At 39.1% G+C, this 21,304-nt stretch overlaps 1 protein-coding gene across 1 annotated transcript in view; it reads right to left on the reverse strand.

Annotated features, from left to right (window-relative positions):
- Window positions 1–4,512: 4,512 nt before the first annotated feature.
- LOC105923794 (short transient receptor potential channel 4) overlaps window positions 4,513–21,304 on the reverse strand; it is a 49,499-nt gene continuing 32,707 nt past the window's right edge. Inside the window, exons 7-15 of the mRNA XM_036143040.1 lie at window positions 12,784–13,129; window positions 11,576–11,715; window positions 11,282–11,482; window positions 11,077–11,198; window positions 10,531–10,726; window positions 10,248–10,442; window positions 7,912–7,953; window positions 7,473–7,562; window positions 4,513–5,633 (exon numbers count right to left, since the gene is read on the reverse strand). Of these exons, the coding sequence (XP_035998933.1) occupies window positions 5,001–5,633; window positions 7,473–7,562; window positions 7,912–7,953; window positions 10,248–10,442; window positions 10,531–10,726; window positions 11,077–11,198; window positions 11,282–11,482; window positions 11,576–11,715; window positions 12,784–13,129 (1,965 nt within the window). The 3' untranslated portion in view covers window positions 4,513–5,000. The remainder of the gene's footprint in view (window positions 5,634–7,472; window positions 7,563–7,911; window positions 7,954–10,247; window positions 10,443–10,530; window positions 10,727–11,076; window positions 11,199–11,281; window positions 11,483–11,575; window positions 11,716–12,783; window positions 13,130–21,304) is intronic.

Consider the following 21,304-nt stretch of genomic DNA (forward strand, 5'->3'; position numbering starts at 1 on the left):
TACTAAAGGAGCTCCGATATGAAGCATATGGGATCCTTTTCCTACCTCCTTCCTTACGGACTGCACTATTCGAACAGCACTTATCATGGCGAACACTGACACACTTTTGTTTTGGTTAAACAGTCCTTACCAATTAGAGCTTTTCGGATGCAGCCAAGGTCTCCAGAGGCCTAATTGTTAGGCACTCATCAGGTCCAGCTGTGATGAACCAGGACAAGAGGACTACACCTAAAACATGCAGGACACAGCCCCTGAGGACTGACTTTGGACACTACTGCTATTCTCTGTAATCATAAGGAATAATTTTAACCTTAATCCTCAAATTATAGAAAGGGTAGGTAGAAAGATTTTTTTCCCCAGTTTTCTCAGCTCAACACTCTACAAAGGTATGTTAGTGGAGGATGCAGGTTATGCTCTTTGCTTGAACAGCTGATCAGTCAGCCAAGACAATTACCAAAAAACGATGAGACCTGTAAGGCTACAGGGGTGTTGATGACAACTTCTTGCACTATTTAATATTTTATTCCAGTCTTAGTGGACAGAGCTTTAAAAATATACAGTTCTTTTTCCTGAGAAAACAAATATAAACTTACAAAACTGTTGATGTTGAGTATGTGAGAACTGCGTTTAAACACGTGGGTATGAATACGTTGTAGTTTGAGATGTTTTAAACAACTAAAATCAATATTATCACTATTTCAACATCTGTTTAGTTTGGATATGATGATTACTGATAACTTAATTGCATCTCATATCAAACCGATAATTTGAACAGTTACTGTAGATAAACTTATATTTTAAAGCAATACTTCTTAAATATTTCCTTAGATTTAGATACTACAGAATCATAATTTATTGTTCTTCATGTTAGAATAAAAAAATACAAGGTGAAATAATTACATAGTTAAGTTCCCCTCAGACTTGAAACTAATTTTTATGAATTATAACAAAGCTGTAATGAACTTCTCCCCATGCTTTACATTATCCATACTTTCAGTCCTTTCACGAAAGCTACCCGTTTCCTTTTTAGAAATATTCATATATTTTTTTTACTTTTTCATTCATATTTCATTGCAGCTAGTTGCACAAGAACATTATGTATTATATATCTCCCCCTAGTGGGAAATACCTGTCATTACAGGTACCTCTCAGACCCCAAATTTTGCTTTTGAAAATGGCACAAATGGAATTTATGTTGTAATAGGAAAAAATATCGGAAATAATTAAATGTGTTTTTCTGTTTATATTTGCAACAGTTGCATTCCAATCATACATGTTTACCAAAGATTGTGCATATCGCTCTAAACCTCAAAGGATACTTTTAGGTGATAGGGCAAATTAAAGTATATGGTATTTGAGTATCTGTTCTCTAGCAGAAAGCAAAATAATATGTTTTTAGAAAACACATTTGCATTGTCTTGTTTGACTTCAACAGTATTTACCTGTTTAGAACAATGAGTGATGTTACTGTGGCAATTTACTTATACATTAAAATGCTAAAAGAGAGTTGTTCAGAGTAAAAACTCAATTTAAGTTCTACCTGAGAGAGCCTTACATGAGTGCTCTGAGCTCATGTGATCGGCACCATAATGTCAACATAACTAAAAAAGGTGTTCAATGTTTTTAAATATGCATTTGTTCAAATTTGCGACTTGTTTTCAGGTGTCTGTACATATTTGACATTTTGAGTTGGAGGAGTAGCCAGGTAACCAGGTGGCACCTCACGGTACCCTTTTGATTAATAGAAGATATCAGTTTAATTATCTTCACAATACTTCATTACATTTCTCAATTGGTTTAGGTGAATTAAGTAGAAAGTATAAAAAAGAGCAAACTATTAATTAGAAAAAAAACAAAAAACACATCAATAGGTCATTGCAATAAGTTGTAGTTCCACAACATTGAAAACATTTTAGCATCTACCTTAAAAGTGATTGCAACCTGGTGGATTTTCCTATAAAATGAAACATTATGTTAAAAAAAAGTGAAATGAAGTAATGGAGCTTTTTTCCAAAGCTTCATTGGTTTCATTCTAAAGCCACACATGAAAACAGTCATCTGTACACCGTTTTAAACTGTAAGGTGGTATAAAATAGCAACATATGAACAATAAAGATGATTTCAGGGGGGAAACATTTTTTTTTAAGATTTCTCCATAATAAAAATAAAAAACAAACAACTAAGAAGAAAAGTATAGAGAATATTCATTTTTATTTTGGCCTCTTTTAAATGATCTCCATCAATGTAAACTAACAGCACATCTTTAAAAACATAATATCCTATCAAAATAACAAGTTACTTCTCTGCTGAAGTGATGAGACATGGGGAATGTGTTGTCTAAAATGGCTGAGTTCACATTTTTTCATGTTCTACATAAAACAATACTCCCCATGAAGTCGCCGCAGGAGTCGGCCCGTGACGTGAATGACAATCCAAGGTTTTTGCATAGAAAAACATTGACAGTATATGTGCATGATGGGAGCTTGACACATCTGCAAGAGACTGAATGCCGTTTAGAAATGTGTAAAGTGCAGAAACAGACAGTGTAAGGCAGAAAGTCAACACAACTATTGCTCTAGTGAGATAAGGATGCAGGGAGGTAAAGTGGTGCAGAGATAAACGGGGAAAGGAAAAGAGGTAGAGAGATTGTATAGGGAGAGGGCAAACAGGATACTCTGAACAAAGTGCACGTTTCCGATAAGGACAAGGAAAATAAAGGAGGATTAAAAAACAAAATGGTTTGTTTGGACAAATAATTATTTTTCGATCATCTGTAAAGACGAGATAAGATGAAAAGATCATATCGGCACATGTTAATCCTCGGAATGCTCACCCCTAAAGTTCAGTCACCTTGGCTGGATTTCCTCCGCTGATCTAAATCACTTAAACTAATAGCCGCTCCCCAGCTCCACGGATCAGAGCTGATCGTTAGTTTAGCACCCCCTGGAAAAGTTTGACACCGCAAAAGTCATGGGAAACCTTTCTGGCCTGAAACTCGCCCTGATTGTCAGTCCTTCCGTCTTCAGTAAAACTTGGCCTGTGGTTGTGAGTACAGTGCCTTGCAATAATATTCAGAATCCCTGATTTTTATGTACATTTTACATTACAACCACAAACCTCAATATAGTTTATGGCAGTTTATATGACAGACCAACACAAAGTAGGTAATTGGTGTGAAATAGTGCAGTCACAGGTGAAGAAAAGCATCCCCCACAGCGTGATGGTGTATTGCAGGTGGTGTGTGGGGCTAGTTTTCAAGTACGCATACAATTTTGCGAATAGGCCAGAAAGATCAGTGTTGATATAATGATATAATATGACCAGAGCACCTGCTTTGACATGTTTGCTGTGTCCTCTGATAGCTTGACGCAAAACTTAAAACAGGAGCTTTTGATGCCATCTCCCTACAATGGTTTGGTTCTCGTCACTCTTCCATAGACCAGTTCATTGTTATTGTTTTGATCCGGGTTTTTCGCGCATGCGCGCCGGACTGGTAGGCAAAAGGCGAACACAATGGCGGACGCAAACAGAGAAACTGACGAGTTCTCCACGTATTTTTCTTCTTTAGATAACGTATCACAAGATCGTTTTAAGAGTAAGTTGATGGTTGATTGTATCAGATTGCCAGAACCACACAGCAAAAGCCTGAAGGGACGGAGGGAGTCTGTGAAATGCTGGCCAAGGGTTCCGTACCGCGACATACAGCTGCCTTATAAACACGCAGGCCAGTACAGACGAGAGAGCATGAAAGCCCCTGAAACCACTGGACGGCTACAATTATTTTATATCAGGACATAGACACCAGCAACTCCCGCGACCCCATGAGGGATTAAGAGGGTCAGAAAATGGATGGATGGACGTTCAGACATGTTTGTGTAACATCAGAAAGCGGCGTCGGACACAGACCGCGCCTCAGCAGAGAGGAAGACCCGCCCGGTAAGTAAAAAAAAAATTGATCACTACGGATTATTTTGGTGTTTTTGTCTTGTTAAAATGGGTGGGGGTGTCGGTGACGTTGCAGCGTAAACACAGACGTACTAGCGCGCGTGAACAGGGGCGTAATGGAGCCACTGTCTGGTGAACATTATTGCACAATAATTGCACAAAGAAAACTAAAATGAAGCGGCGTGCTGCTGCTGCAGCAGCGCATCAACACCGCTTCTCCCGGCCCCGTTTAGCGATCGCCACCCCCCTCCGCCGCTATTTAAGTAGTAGAACAATGACAACAGCAGAATTAAGTTGTATTTACCGGAGATGAAGTGTAGACTGCAAATTCTGTCGTAGTATGATGGCTCCCACAGTCCATTGGGAGTGTCTGCCTGCGCTCTTTTCATTGAAATTATCCATTTCTTTCTTTGTCCTTCGGTAAACGACAGAAACGTACATCCGACGATTTGGAATGCCTCTCTGTGCAACCGTTAGCAAAACAAGTCGTAGGCATTGTTTAGATTCCAAAAATAAACTAACTAAAAGTACGCTCTAAATCACCCGTTTTGTCATGTAGTAGACGAGAACAGTACTGTTTTTTGCCTACCCGCGGGACCCGGATGTAGCGCTGACGTCACGCGTGAACTGGTCTATAGAGGTCAGATTTGTGAAGTGTCACGAAAATAGTTGGCCTGTCCACCGATGTTCCCAAATGAGCTGTGAATCTCTGCAGCTCCTCTTGGCTACCAACCTGACTAATGCTCTCCTTGCCAGCCCTGCTAGTTTAGGTGAACTGCCTCCACAGAACCGCTGGATTGATTCAGAGAGCTAATGAGACAGACATGGCCTCTGTAACGTAACATATCGGTGACTTCTGAAGGCCACTGGTTGCACTGGTGGATTTTACTTAGGGGTATTAGAGAAAAGAGGCGTAAATATAAATGCATGCCACACGTCATAATTATGTGGTATGTGTTGGTTTCTCATATAAAATACACAGGTTTGTGACTGTAACATGAACGAATTTATGAGATATGAATGCTTTTGCGAGGCACTGTAAGTATCCTCATGTCTCATCCTTCCTTTCTTGGGGACTCTGGATTTTTTGCCTCTTCTTCAGTTTGTTTATCCTCACATTCAGGGCTGCTGTTAACGTTGAACTCTCTTTTATTTACCAATTTATTCACTAGTAGTTCTTCTTCAGCCTTAGCCTCGGCCGTAACCTCTTTGCTCGACTCTTCTGTGTCTGAGCCCCCTGACTCCCCCGCTTCCTCTGACAGAGAGTACATCTCTCTCAAAACCTCGCCTGACCCTAATGGGACTTCCTTGTCACTCCAGTGGCGTTTCTGGAACAAACTTAAATCCTTCACATCTTTGGGGCAGCTTCTCCACTGGCTCGAAGGATCGCTGCAGCCCTCATCTGGGGCCAAGAGTCCGTTAGGAAGACCGTTGGATGCGTCAGAGGGCCGGGACGCAGCTAGAGAACTGGCCTGTTTGAGGATGGATGCGGTAATCTTGAATCGGTTGAGCTTGCTCTTCGCCTGGCTGGGTGGAAGGCCGGTGGAAATCTTGAGCGAGGAATTAGGATAGGCAAGACTGGATTCCACAGAACTGCAACTCGCAATTGCGCCTTGTAGAGCTGGCTTTCCCGACTTCATCATGCCCATCACCTCATAACGGAAGCTGGAAATATCTTGCTTCAGTTCCTGAGAGGACAAAGAAAAAGACAGCTCACTCTCTTATAACTAATGGATGTCTTTATTATTTGTTTCAATGGCTGCAGCAAACCTGGTCTGGGAAAATATTACTTTAGAAAATACTTAAACAAAGCTGCAAACTAAACCCAAACACCAGTGTGTAAATATTAGAAAAAATGCTTATTTTTGTTTAAATCTACAAGCCAGACATTTCCACAAACTCAATAGTTTGTCACTGCATGAACATGGCTTGATCACTTTCTATTCATTGTGCTTTTTTTGTCATCAGTTTGTATTTAATCAAAATACAGTCCACCGTCTAAGACCACGTATCCTTGCAGGGTCAAGCGGGACTGGTTCACGTCTGGTTCATGTCATATTGGACAAGAGACGTGGTACACCTTCAACCGGTTGGCAGTCCATCAAAGGGCAACACAGAGACACACACATTCCCACCTAAGGGCAATTTGGAAAGTCCTGTTTTTGGATTGTTGGAGGAAGCCAGAGTATCTGGAGAGAACCTACGCATGTAAACGGAGAACGTGCAAACGCTATGCAGAAAGATCCCAGGTCAAGATTCGAACCCAAAACCTCCTTGCCGCAAGGGAACAGTCTTACCAACTGTGTAGCCCAAAAACGCAATATACCCTCTTAAAAACAAATCCACACTTACGCAAGCAATGCTGTCAGCAACAAAAAACCAAAAACAACTCTGGTTGTGTTATAGCATTTAAGATGGCTTGTCCCTGCACTTTCCAGGATGAGCCGTTGTTTTAAAATGATCCTGGCTGTATCACAATTAACTGATCAGCCTAATTGCTGATGACACTGAATGTCTAATTAACTTAACTTTCCCCACTCCAAGGTCGCATTTACATCTCAAACAATATGACATATTTCTACAATAGGTTAGGTAACTATTAGCGATAATGACTGCACAACATAGGTGTTGCAGTAATTATATGTGAGGGGGGCGTAACTCTAGCTTAACCCATGTTAACTGATGGTTTAAAAAAATACAACACAAACAAAACTCTGACGATAATTCCCTGAAAGTGATGGCCTAATTGGAACTGCCCGTTTTAAATGTGCTTTGCTGTCTAAAAAACATTGCAATTTCTCTTTAATATTTTGAACGAGGGGGAAGACCGACTACGTTGAAATATCAGTCTTCAAACCATCATTGTTTGAACCGTTATTTTTTTCAAACACAGTCCAGTCCTCGCAGCTGGTGCTGCCTGTAAATAATTGAGTGTGTATATCTATATCTATCTATCTATCTATCTATCTATCTATCTATCTATCTATATATAAATATATATATATATATGTACATATCTATATCTATATCTCTCTCTATATATATAATATACACACACACATATTTATATATATATTAGATAGATAGATAGATAGATAGATAGATAGATAGATAGATAGATAGATAGATAGATAGATAGATAGATAGATAGATAGATAGATAGATAGATAGATAGATAGATAGATAGATAGATAGATAGATAGATAGATAGATAGATAGATAGATATGCATATAAACTAGCAGTTTAGTCGTGATGGCTTTATTCTACTGCCAATTATATCATAACAAAAACAACTCATGCGATGGAGAAAGATTAGATCTGTCAGAGAGAACCAAAATAGCACCGCTGTGTGTCAGAAAAACAGCTCTCTACAAAATATGGCATAAATTACCACCGTGAATCTGACAAGCAATTTTTCCAAGCGAATTTGATTCTACCAAGGAAGGCAATCATTTGATGTACTATAAATAGAAATACTGAATGTAGCTGCTTTTAGTTGTTTATACTCTGTGGAACCTGATTGTACCTTGAAGTTGTCCTCAGTCAGGCCTTCCTCTGTCTTAGCATCTCTGATCATCGCAGCCACATAACGTTTTACCAGGTTCCTTAACACCTCCTAAAACAGCAGGGAAGTGTTTCATTAAAACATCTGATGAGAAAAGTAGGACAAAACTATATACACAAAAAATACAATCTATCCATAGCAACATCTTCTATGCAGATGTCGTAACGACTACCCTGCGGATGTGGGCAAATAGGAAATCCTCTGCAGAGAATGATGATAAATATCCTGCCGGCTGTAATTGTCAGTCCTGCTGAAGGTGACAGTGTGTGCTCAGATTGAAAATGGAAGTGCAGAAAGGGATCTAAGGGTGCAGAACCACTTTCCTGACTGCACACAAACTCCAATGGATTAAAGTCATAGTATTCAGCTTGATTTAAGAGAGATTTGTCATTTTATTTACCTGATATTGATGATTTATCCTCACATTCTCTGCTGCTCGTCTCTGCAGACACATTAGAAAATGAATATTAAATTAGAAAAGATGAGAAGAGGAATAAAATAAATCCAATCAGGATATTCTTTAAAACAGTTTTGAGGAGAGGTTTTACTAAGGGATATTAGTGCTACTTCTTTAACCTTACTAGATAGATCCTTCACTCATAGGCAAAATTCCCAGAGGGACGAAGGGTTCTGGACCCCCCCTCCCCAAATGTGGAAAACAGAGCTTTGTCCCCCACAATAATCAAAATATACACTTGTATTTTTAACCAATATAAGAAAATTTTAAATCAGACCGCATTTAGCTCACCTCATTTCTTTGGTTGAATCTTGTAATAGACTGCAATCTAATAACATGTAAATCAAAACCAGCTAAATTTTTCGTTTTACAGATTTAAGCTTTTCTTTTAATGGTAACAAAAATATCTTCTATATTTGACCCACGAAGCGATAAGTAGGTTTTTGAGAAGAATTTGAGAACAGGAGGAAGGTCCCTTTGAATAAAAACATTTGAATAAAACAGAAGAATAAAACACAATAAATAAGAACAAATAGATTAGGTGTTTTACAAAGTCAGACCTTATTCAAATGCCAAGGAATATAAATGAGTTTTCAGGAGTGATTGAAAATGTTCCAAACTTTGGGCAAATATAATATTGAAGGTTAAGCTGATCCACATATTAGATGCAGTAATGGCAAATGTGCGGTCTTGTCAGCTTTTAAATCTGGTTCTGGGAACTTGTAGTAGTTTATTGTTCGACCATAGTGTTCTGGAAATGGAGCGGTCGTGCAAAAGATCTTGTAGTTAAGCGGGGGCTAAGCCATTTAAAACTTTAAAAACCAATAAAAGAATTTTAAAATCAATCCGATAAGATACAGGCAGCCAATGCAGAGAAGCCAATACTTTTCGTGAGGGGGCTGTGCTTATACGTCACGTCACTCAAAGGATTGTGGGATATCTTAAAGCTTCTCAGCACCGGTAAGGGTAATTGCAGGGTTCCTAGGCAAAACTTACTGCGTGAGGGCGCATACAGGATTTTCTTTTTAGAAATCTGAAGAAAATGTTTGCGTTAGGCTCCCTGGTTCCGCCATTAAGCTGTCCAAACTGTTTTCCTGCGGTTCTATGAAGTCAGAATGATAATTAAAGATATCTGACAAACAAAAAACATTTGGGATAAAAAAGTGTCCAAAATAGCTCTAATTTAGTTTTGCCTAGTCATTATTTCATTTAATTTTTTTTTTTTTTTTCAAGAGAATTTAATTTGCACTAGCTGAATCTTCATTTCAGACATCTGAAGATACATCTAAGTTATCTTAAATAAGTAGGTAATTTGAGATATATTTAATTAGAATTATGACTAGTCAAAACAAAAAGCAAGCAATGTCAAATGTAGTTTATGACTAGTCCTAATTTAACTGTTGTTATCTGAAATATACATTTCAGATAGTGAAATAATTAATTGCCAATATGTTGAAGGGGATCTTCAATACAGCTTAATGGTAAATCTGACATTATTTATACTAGGCAGAAAGAAAATCAAATTGCTATGTTATATGTTCAAAATATAGTTAGAGATTTCTCAATTAACTATGTCTAGTCATACATTGATTTCAGATATCTGTGATGTAAGTTAAGTAAAGCCAATTACATGTTAAAATGGCCTGGATGGATAAGTTGTATTCACAAGGCTTTGGACTCACAGCTTTCAGATTCATACTCAGATAAAAACAATCCTAACCCACAAAAGTAGCTAGACTCACATATATGACAGCAGACTTTTTATCTATTTTTCTGACATGAAAAATACCAATACGAGTTGGTAGAGGCTGCACATATCTTTTTGACAGCTTTCTTACTCCATATACAGCATCACGTTTTTGACAGCAATGAGTAAGAGGCATATTCCTGCTCATTCTTCGACGCCTAGTTTTTTTTTTTCTTCTGTGTCTTTTTTGTTTTTTATTGCATTGGTGGCTTTTATATACACTAATCAGACAGGAAAAGAACAGAGAAAGAAGGGGTTGGGGGGGCGGGGGGGGGGGGGGTGGCATGCAGTGAAGGTCAAACCCTGGTTGCCTATGTCAAGGACTAATTACTTCCATACATGGGGCATACAGTGTAGTGCAATGACTCCTAATCCAAAGACCTAAATAGTGCTTTCTTCAGGAACAAGCTTAATTGAACAAGAATTTGTTTTACATAAACGCGTATTGAAAAGTGTAGGTTGTTTCTATTTGGTTAGCTATATATAACAATGAAAGGTAAGGCACTTCATTAAGTCCCTTAAACCAACTCACCCCAAGAGTTCCAAAGCTTTCAGTTCTCTTAGACAGTGTCCTCCTACACACTTGTCTCTTGATCCAACACATGAGGTACCAGAATGTTTTGGGACTCGGGATAATGTTGAAAGGGGCTGGAACAGTGGCCCCCTCCTCAAAGTAACTCATCCACAACTTTGTTCTTGCAAACTTCCACTCGATGTCTGCATGGTCCTGCAACCAGATTTGAGTACTTTTGAACAACACCCTCGGTGAGGATTGCAACGTTTCTTTTTCCACATGGATGACATCATGTACTCACAGCAATGTGCTGGTAGGAGTTATTCATCATGGCTATGAGCATGTTGAGGAGCACCACCAGGGAAATGATGTTGTACGTGCCGAACATGGTGGCGCCAACAAATTCGGTGAACTGGTGGTCCGGATCCACGTTGGTCACGTAGAGGCTGATCAGTCCGAAGATTGACCAGAAAAGGGACTGCAGGGTTTCAAATAACCTACGAGACATTTAAAAATGTTATAAAGGCTTTCATCACAGCGAAAGTTCTTTGCAAAAAAGCTCTTTGCCAAAGAGATGAGATCTGTTTCAAAGTCTGTTGAGCATTCCGACACATGAACATGCTTAGCCAATTACTATTTAATTGGTATTTGCTTAGTTTGAAGTTAGTGGTTGTAACAGGTACTATATAACGTACAACCATTTGCAAGTGATAGGAATTTCAGTTTCCCTTAGCAACAGAAAGCTTTTCACACGTTTTGCACTCAGTAACAGTTTATACCGTGAAAAGTCTCTTTCACACTTATTTTCACAGTATCACGCATTGGCTCTACACATGCAGAAACTCACGTGGAGAAAGCGTTATTCTGCTCTACACAGCGGATCCCCTTGCATTTTCCCTTCTCTTCTGAAGCTTTCGTCTCATAGTAAAAGTATAGCTGGTTGAGCCCATTAGCGAAGGCCAGCAGAACCTGAAAAAAGAACAACAGATGTCAAACATGCCGTCCCACTGTGAATACTTACTGTACGGCTTAGAAGCATTTGATGAGCTTACCAGACAGTAAATAAAAAGGAACTTCAGAATATCCAGCAGCATTCGCCCGAGCGAGATCTGCAGAGGCCCAAGATGGGAATTGGCGGTGAAGAGAGAGATGAGCCGCAGGGAACTGAATATGTTCGCTATGGCAAACACTGCCTCAGCTACTAATGTGGGGTGCCACATTTCCCACTGGTTCCTGGGTTTAGTTCCACTGTACTGAAGGGGCAAGAAGAAACAAGGGAATAGGAAGTAAGAGCACAAAACATGTCACACTGACAGGTATTTTGCCACTCTGAGACAAATGGTTACCTTGGTGTAGGCCACAATCTTGAGGGATATAGTGGCCAGGTAAAGAGAGTTCATGACAAAGTCCATCAGGTTCCACCAGTCATGAACATAGTCCTGGAAACCACCGTCCCACATTTGCTTGATCTCTGCCCAAATAAATCCTAGGACACGACATAAAGAGGGTAAATATTTTAGACTGACCGACTGTAAGAGTGAAAGCAGAAGATCTTGATAAAAGTATAAGCATTAAAATTGATTTTTCAGCAACAGTTCCTCACAAAATTATTCACACCTCTTTAGTTTATAATTTTTTTTTTTCAGATTACAACCTGAAACCTCAACATAATGTGTTGCAATATTATTGGATTGACAAAAATCGATTTGGATAAACGAAAAATGATACAGTCTCAATTTATTTGTTTGTTTTACAAAAGGCTTCAAAAAAAGGTGTGCATTTATTTTCACACCCATTTTGTCTGATATCTCTAAAATATTCCTGTGGTGGACAGGGAGACCATTAATGTGCTTAATCAAAGGCTCATGGAAACTCTTGAGGAGCTGCAGAGACCCACACAAGTCCATAAGCAGTTCTTGGTACTGTTGACAAAATGTATGGGACACATCAAATATGTCCAAGAGAGGATTCTGGTCAGACTAAAAGATTAAAACGGAACTTCATGGCCTATAGGCCGTTTATAGGCAGTAACCTTATGGCCTATAAATCTACAGGTAAAATGGTATTTGTGGTGGAAAACTGAGATTGAACCACATAATGAAAAAAAAAAAAAGACTGAGAATCTGTGGCAAGACCTTAAAATTTATGTTCAGAGAGCATCCAGTCTCATTGTGCTGGAGCTATTTTGTGAGGAAGAATGGGCCATAAAGACCCAAAAGACTTGCAGCTATAATTACAGTGATGAGTGCTTCTATAATCGTCCATGTGTTGAATGAATCTGAATGAATCAGATTTTTCTTTTTCAAAACCCTTGGAAAACTCTTAATTTTCCCCCCTTTTTTCCTGTTACAAATACATACTACTTTATGCTGGACTTAAAAAAAATCTTTAGGGTTTTATACGATATAATGTGACAAAATGTGAAACACTTCAAAGGGTATACATACTTTTCCTAGACACTAGACCAACAACAAACACAAGGCCTATAAAATTTATGTTCAGTGTCATCATGCTTATGCATTTGGAGAACCACTCTGTCCCCTGTAATACTCACCCAGAACCCATGGTAATATCATCCACTCCACAGTGGTCGGTGGAGGGCCCTGTCGGTCCTGCCTGTCTTGTTCTGTGGTTACAATGTGCTGGGAGGCGAGCAATAGTAGGAACAGAAAGGTCAGGTACGACGCAGTGTGGCAGATAAACTTGATGAAGGGCTTGCGGATGAAGAGGCCGTAGCGACTCTTGGGAGCGATGAGGTAACAGAGGGCAAAAACAGGGTAGAGGAAGCCAATAAAGACGCAGGTGATGAATTTTCCTGCCCATGGGCGCCGCCTCCACCCAGGAAACTCGTCGTACCACCTGGAGGCAAGGAGCTGCTGACAGTTCGGCTGAGCCACAAACTTCAACAAAAATGACAGAAGAGAGGAGGATTAAAATAATTACATTTACATTTTATTCACTTCTGCAGATATTTAAATAAAATTTATCAGAGGGCCTTTTCATACATTATATCAAAGTAAGTCTGCTGCATGTAAGCCTCCTTGGAGAGAACATTCTCCCTCAGGTTGTTTTTCTTGTTTTCCATAATATGATGCACTGATAATTATGCACCAAAATTAGCAACTGCAGCAAACCTGAGCAACAGATCAATGAGCTGGAAGTGTTAGTGTACTGTAAACAGTGAAGGGCTGGTCATCTACATACAGAGAAGTTTTACAACATTGCACTTTTCAGAGAAATAAATATTTAATCTTTAGAGAGATGCGCAAATCTAATCTCTACCCACAGAAGTGTATGTTTGTAATCCACAGGAACATGGAGTATTTACATTTTCATAATTCTTGATGGTTTCTTTTGCATGCTTGTTGTGCAGCAGTTCTCTTAGCACTTAATGCTGCAAAATAAAAGATTTGAGGCTAAGTTTTCTTCTTGACATCGATTCAGAAACAAAAGAAAACAGTACTTTTCTGAAGCTACTTAATGTGTCCTTCAAGGGCCAGCATGTATATATGCAAACATTTATATAGATGCATGCAATATTGTGAAATATTATGCTCAGTATTTATATCAAAGTGCTGATCGACCCCGGTGGGTTCCACTTCATTAATTTTGCAGCTTTGTTTCCATGGGAACCACAGACCCCCCCCCCCCCCATCTGTGTTCTGGCATGAAGCAGAAGTGCTTATTTTCCTCTCCTTCAGCTACAATACTGGTATAAACCATGAGATGGAATGGGTGAAATGGTTTAGACATTTTTTTTAGAGAAGGAGAAGATGGGCAATCCACAATAAGAATCCTTAATGATGATATTTTAGAGAAATAGGATGTAAAGAAACGTAGAAACGCCTCCATCTGATTTTCTTTACTGCCACAGTTCTTTAGAGCCTCCACTTTAATATTTTATATTAAAAAGCACGTAAGCTTGCACCCAATGTCTAAATGAGACAGCTGGATCTTCTAATGAAGACCTTTAGGTCAGAAAGTGATGAAAAATTTCTGGTCTGTTGCAGAGTCTTGCATTTATTTTGTAGTAAACATGTTCCTATAGGAAATGTTGGTCGCAAAAGTGAATCTTGGATTTACAAACCAAACATTTCATTTTCAGAGTGCATCAGAGAGTTCCAGTCAAGTCTCCAGTCTCGAGTGACCGAAATGACATATTCTCATATCAAATCTCTGTCATGCAGTCTACCTGTAGCACCACACTACTGCAGGTTATAAATAACATTATTTATCCTTAACTTTTATGAACAGCGGCAATTTTTTTGAAAATCAGTTATATTTACTGCACTAAAAATCTAATTGTGAAATAATTTCAAACAAGAATTGTAGATGTATTACATACTACTATGTCTACTATAGTGTGTGTGTGTGTGTGTGGGGGGGGGGGGGGGGGGGTAATTTGGAGAACCAGAAGGTTTCTACTTTCTTAGCAAAATTTTTTTTTTTTTAAAGTAAAGTAAAGTAGACCTATCCAGAGTATACCCTGCCTCATTGACTGCTGCAGAAAGACACCAGTCCCCTGCAACCCTGCACAGTTGAGCGGGTACAGAAAATGGAGGGTTGGAGGGATGGATAAAATAAAGTAATTTAACACAGAGCTCAATTTGAGAGTAAATGTGTGGTCATTATTGCAATGCCACAGCAGACATGATCAGGTTGTTAGGAACCATTAACAGCCCTGGCCAATAAATCAAACACACCCCTAAACATGATAATCTCTGCATCTCTGCCTGAGCTGCAGTCGGTGGTGTACTGAATGGAAATGTTGCTCTGTGATAGCATTAAAAAAGAGGAACTGGGAAGCAGATGTCAACTGCTTTAACCATCATCCAGAAACAATAAAGACACAAGTACTCTGTATAATGTCACCATAGCAATCAGTTATTTGTATCCATTACAATAACTTAGAGGGGACAACATGCATGTACTCAAATGATCTGCACTTACCTGTTCACTTTCACCTCTAACCACATAGGACAGATTGTATATGAGACTTGAGTCATAGTACTTAAGTTTAAGTCAGGTCTCGAGTCTTTAGCGCACAAGTCCAAGTCAAAGGACAAGTATTTGATTTTGCAAATGCAATTCAAGAGTAAGCTGCAGCCTACAGCTAGCATTTCTGACTTGCATGTATCAATTACTGTAAATGTATGACTGAGTGGTTTATGGGTTCTAAATAAACACTGACAAGTAGAGTAATGAAGGCAGATTTTATGTAAATTAATATACAGTAGGTAATGAACGAAGCCAAATGTATCAACCTGAAATGACTCGGTAAAGCTGTATTTAAACTGTGAGAGGAATGGATTTTATTCTGAACAGAGAGCCTTTCCTCCAGATCTATTTTCCATTCTCCTCTAAAATTCTTCTTTTCCCTTTTCCCTAGTGAGAGAAAGACTAAACAAGGCAAACATCAACGTGATGGTGCCCTTTCTTATGCCTGTCACAGCCACTTAGAAATGCTTGCTGCAGTAAAGTGCCAAATATGCCTGGGGTGGCTGTTTCACACAGTTGGAAAACCGCCTCTTCACATAGCAACTCTCTACGGTCATGTGTCCATAAGTGCTCGTAAAAAAAAAGTGCTTTTTACCGTGTGAGTGCAGATGCTTTCAACCTCGGTGAGGACAACTTTACCTGTAACTTCATAGACATAAGGAGTTCGCCTAAACCTTCCTACCTTACCTTTAAAGACAAACAGTGCAAACCATATGGCTTATACATCCTTTTTGGAAACCAACACGCACATTTTAGAATAAATAAGTTGCTATCATGAAATGAAAACTTTTCATTCAGTTACAGGATTTGTTTAATCAAGTGTTAAGTGGCCGGGATGAGGTCCAGTGCCTCCTAATCCAAGGCCATGGTCTTAAACCAGAAAAGGGTAGAGTGCCTTCTCAGGGTCGGGAAGGATGTCCTGTCCCAAGTGGAGGAGTTTAGGAATCTCAGGATCTTGTTCACAAATATGGGAAAAACGGAGCAAGAGATCAATAGGCAGATAGGTGCTGTGTCTGCAATGACGAGGACGATGTTCTGGACTGTCATGGTAAAGAGAAAGCTGAGTCAAAAGGCGAAGCTCTTTACTCTTTACCGGTCGATCTATGTTCCCACCCTCATCTATGGCTATGATCTTTGGGTCATGACCAAAAGAACGAGATCCCTGATACAAGCAGCCAAAATTAATTTTCTCTGCAGGCTTTCTGGGCTCTCCCTTAGAGGTTAGGAGGGACTCAGAGTAGAGTCTCTGCTTCTCCACGTCGAGAGGAGCCAGTTGAGTTGGCTCAGGTATCTGGTTGGGATGATTCCTGGACGCCTCCCTGGTGAGGTGTTCCGGACACGTCCCAAAGGGAGGAGTCCCAGAGGAAGACCCAGGACACGCTGTAGGGATTATGTTTCTTGGCTGGCCTGGGATTGCCTTGGGATTCCTCTGGAGGAGCTGGCCCTAGTAGCTGGGGAAAGGGAAGTCCGGGCCTCCCTACTTAGGTTGCTCCCTCTGCGATCCGATCCCGGATAAGTGGAGGAAAAAGAAAAAGACACCGATTCACTGGTGGGGACTTATAGAGTCCACACCCTTTAAAACTGAATTCAGTGAGAATCTCTCCAACAACATTTCTTACTCTTTTTATCACCATAATTGCTTTTGTTCAATATAACTGAGCAGGACTTGTTCAGTATAACCCTTCAGGCCAGATTACTTATAAACTTGTGAGACAGTCTTGAAATTACTGAGAGCACTGTTCGTGAAATAGAGGAATGGTTCAGTCTGATGCCACAAGAAAGGACTTTTAAACACTCTTAGTCAGTATAGTCAAGTGTGCATTCCTCATAAGCCCCAATGTCTGCACACTGATTGTTATAAATGTACCATAGTATGACTAAAAATTCAGATTCAAATGTTTAAAAGAAAGACTGGTGACCTGTCCAGGGTGTACCCCGCCTCTCGCCCTTTGACAGCTGGAGATAGGCACCAGCACCCCTCGCGGCCCTGCAGGGATAACCGTGTCAGAAAATGGATGGATGGATGGATGGATGCTAAAAAATAACTTTTGATATTTTATTATTGAAGGTTTTTGGAGGTCAGGGTATTTATTACTCACATTAAACAAAATACCCTGAGGGCACGTCAGGGTGCCCAAATGTTTTCAAGCAATGCCCTAGGACCATCATGAAAAGGTATATTGTATAATGTTTGTGTATAATGTAATGGAATATATTACATTGGTAACATCTGGATCAAAGCAAATCCAAGTTATTTAATGGAACTGTTGACAAGATCAATAATAACCATAAATCATCAAACTTAAAAATTATTAGTGGTGTTCTAAATGGAAATTTACTTTATTTTCACACATTAAATAGTCTCGTTAGGAGGGAAATCTTCTGCAACAAAATACTACAATAAAAGGTTTAATGGTTCCTTGAGCCTGTCGGAGAAATTTAATGGAGCTTTTAAAATGTTGAAACACTAAATTGCAGTTTGTATGAGAAATCACAAGAGGGCAACATTAAACTACAGCAAAAACAGCCTCCCTCTTGGCATCTCTGATCATTTTAACCATTAGAGAGGAAGCTAATTTTATTCCTACTCCGATTTCCAGAACGCTCACCAACCTTTTTGCTAATATAACAATAGAAATACAACCAAACCACAGAAAATCCCTGAGGCATTAAGGGGAATGGATGTAATCGGCACCTTATTGTTTTGTGTTATGGATAATGTTTATCTGATTTGACCTCCTGCTGAGAGAAAGCAAAGAGTGCTGCATGAGCTTAGTTACTCCTGTGGAGATTTGTCTTCACATCATCAGGAATATGTCTTTCTAAACACTGGGAGCATATCCGTAGCCAGTAAAGAAAATAAAAAAGGAGAAACAGAAATATTATAATAGATACAAAATAATGAAATCTTGTGCACAGCAAGGGTTAATTGGCAGAAATGTCCTTCATTTTGTGGAAGGTCTCCTCCATGACTCCCTGGAACACAAACAGCCTGCAATATAAAATAAATAGGCCTATCTCATGTTCAGGCTGAGTGTCGTGCCAATTATAAGTGCTTCTGTATTTTTCTGGGAAATGGGTGAAAGAGAAGAGTGAATGTAGAAAAAAACTGCTCTTTGTAAGAATAAATAAGCCTTTATAAGTCCAACTGAGTGTCCACCCTTGATGTGTCAGAGGGCTAACCCCTATTTGCTGGGGAGATGAGTTGTCAAAGGAACAAAATAAAACTGCAGGACAGTTAGCGGGGATTTGTACCCAGATGGTATCATTCTCAGGAAAACAGAGGCAGGAAATGTTGCCTTAAGGCCATTGCTCAGTTCATTCACTATTTCTAATCTGAGTTGCAAGTCTGAGCTCAAAATCTTTTATGCACCATAAAAACCCCAGCGTTCTGCTTCAAATGAGCAAGAGTTTATGACAGAGAGGTACTTTTTTAATGTGAAGCAGAAGAAAATGTTTTTCACAAGTTTTGTTTGCCTACAATAAGCTGGAACTGGACTGAAATACGCTCAGAGTCGAAACCCCAACGAGCTGTATAGTAAAACAGGGAGTAAATACGTTGGTGCTAGCCAAGCACATGTACACAAATTCAACAGAAGCAAGATGTTCCTTTACTGTATTGAATCAGATTTGTTTAGAAAATCCTGCTCAGACAAAATATATGTCACCGATATATATCACTGTAAAAAAAAGAAAAAAAGAATTAAGTTGTGTGGATCACAATGCCAATACCAGTTTAAACAATTTAAGATTTCACTGTATGTACATGGGTATATCTAATTAAGTGTCAATTTGGGACAATTTGGCAAATCTTAAATGACTGATCAGTATTGGGGACCACATCCTCAAGGGAATATACAGGTCGCAAAAGTTTTATTTGTGTACTCTGTGTGTGTGTGTGTTGCAATCCATCTCCGTGAAGAGAAACTGAAAAGCTCACGATGAAGCAAAAATATATATCTTTTTACATCAAAATAAAACAAAACAAATATGTTAATCAGACTTCCAATCACAATCTAACATGTTTTGTCTCAAAAACATAAAATATTAGAAACTGGAAGATGATGAAAATGATGTTAGACCATCACGAACATGCGACGATCATTAGCCGCAAAACATATGCATCTCCAGCACAATGACTTTACTACGAAATGTCTCCCGGCAAATCATCTTCGCTGGACCATTTATCATTCGAAAAGGGCAGCTGGGTGGACAGTTTCCCGCAACAGGACACAATCTTCTCGATCAAAGTCGTGCCACTGCCGAAGGACACCACAAAGATGATACGACAACAGGGCATACTGGCACATACTTAATAGAATACGCATCTGTTTATAAGAATACGGCAGAAAAAAAATGTCTCCTTACAGTTTGCCGAGGAGTTTTATTGACCTAAACAGTGATGCTTGTTAGGAGATTCATTAAGATGACAGGACATTGTCAACATCCCAGCCACTTGTACACATACCAGTTAATTTCTTTCTGTCACTCAATGTATTCATCTTCAGGTGTGAGTGTGGTTATGTTAATGATGCAATCTGGCTTGAAGGAAACAGTCATGAATTAAGACTCCTCCAAAAAGTGCATCTGCTTTGACAGCCCGACAGACCTCCGAGCAAAGAAAAGCAAAGTGAAATTCAAATTGCCTCTGGGAGTAGCGTGCGCGCGTCTTCATCATTTTTGCTCCAACTTTATATGCAGCTGAACGTTCCTGCACTAGAACTTCCATTTAACACCTTTCATTACTGTCAGATTTCCCCTAAACGCGAAGAATCGTAACTCATGCATTAATAGTAAGGTGCCATGCAAACATAATTGTTTTTGTTTTTCATTTTCTAAGCAATTAACATTTAAAGACACAGAAAAACGTGCCCAAAGTGTGAAAATACGTCCACAAACATCTTAAATGCATTCCCTAATTGACTGTTAAGCGCTACATCTTTTAAAGCCAACTCTTAATAACCTTTGCCATGCAGTCGGTTTACACAAAATGTCGAAGCATGAAAAAATTTGCTCAAATCCTTTGCTGAATTTAAATTACCCTATTTGCATACTAATTGTTCTGCCCACCAGGAAGGCCTTATATGTTGTGATGGAAATAAAAGGTGTTGAGACAGCAGAAGTCAGCAGGCTTTGACAACTGAAATTGTTTCATAAAATTTTACCTGTAATTCTTAAAGTGACCTTGAAAGACATTTGTCGTTTTATAAGTGTAAGAAAAAAAAAAAAATAGACACATTTTTTTTCGCATTTTAATGTCTGAATTTATTTCTTGTCCCCGGAAAGGAAAACGACTTAACTGTAACTTTACTAACATAATACATCTTCTTTTATTCATTAAAGAAAAAACAAAACAAAAAAGCAACAAACATAAATCTTCTAGCCAAAGAAGAAGTTAGCGCACTACACACCTTAATAGCTAGTCTAACCGCCTTTAGTTGAAATTACTTCAGTGAGACACTTCTTGTGGTCACTTATGAGTCTCTGACATCACTCTGTGGATAGTTTGTCGCCCTCCTCACTTTCATCAGTGAAATATTTGAGGCATAATGAGATCTGTGTCTGTATTCACAAATATTTCTCAGAGTCCTCTCAGAGAGCTCCTGTCTTAGCCTAAAAAAATACCTTAAGAGTGATCCAGATCGCTGCTGAGAGCATCTCTGAGGAAGGAGACAAGAGAAATCGTATCTTAGTGAGGAGGATTGGTTGACTCCGTTGGTGACGCTGTCTTTTAAGAGCTGTGATTGGTTGATAGTACAAGAAACAAAAAACTCAAATGTACTCCTCATCATCAAAGTAGGGACATTTACCAATTAGACTGGATAAAGAAAACTGTGACATTATGGTGAAACTTAGCAAAACTAAATAATTGTTACAAATCATCAAAATGTTTAAACACACCTTTACATCCTCATCCTGATTTTGATTTTCGTATTATGTTTACTCGCCACACTTCTTCCCTTGTTTAGGTGGTGGATCAGCCAATCAGCTCTCTTTGTTTCCACCATCCTGCTTCAGACACTATAAGGCTCGCTAGAAGTCTTCCTCGCCACTCCTAAAAAATGTTTTCACTTTAT

The sequence above is a fragment of the Fundulus heteroclitus genome, chromosome 11 (genome assembly GCF_011125445.2).
Source record: "Fundulus heteroclitus isolate FHET01 chromosome 11, MU-UCD_Fhet_4.1, whole genome shotgun sequence".
Lineage (NCBI taxonomy): Eukaryota > Metazoa > Chordata > Actinopteri > Cyprinodontiformes > Fundulidae > Fundulus > Fundulus heteroclitus.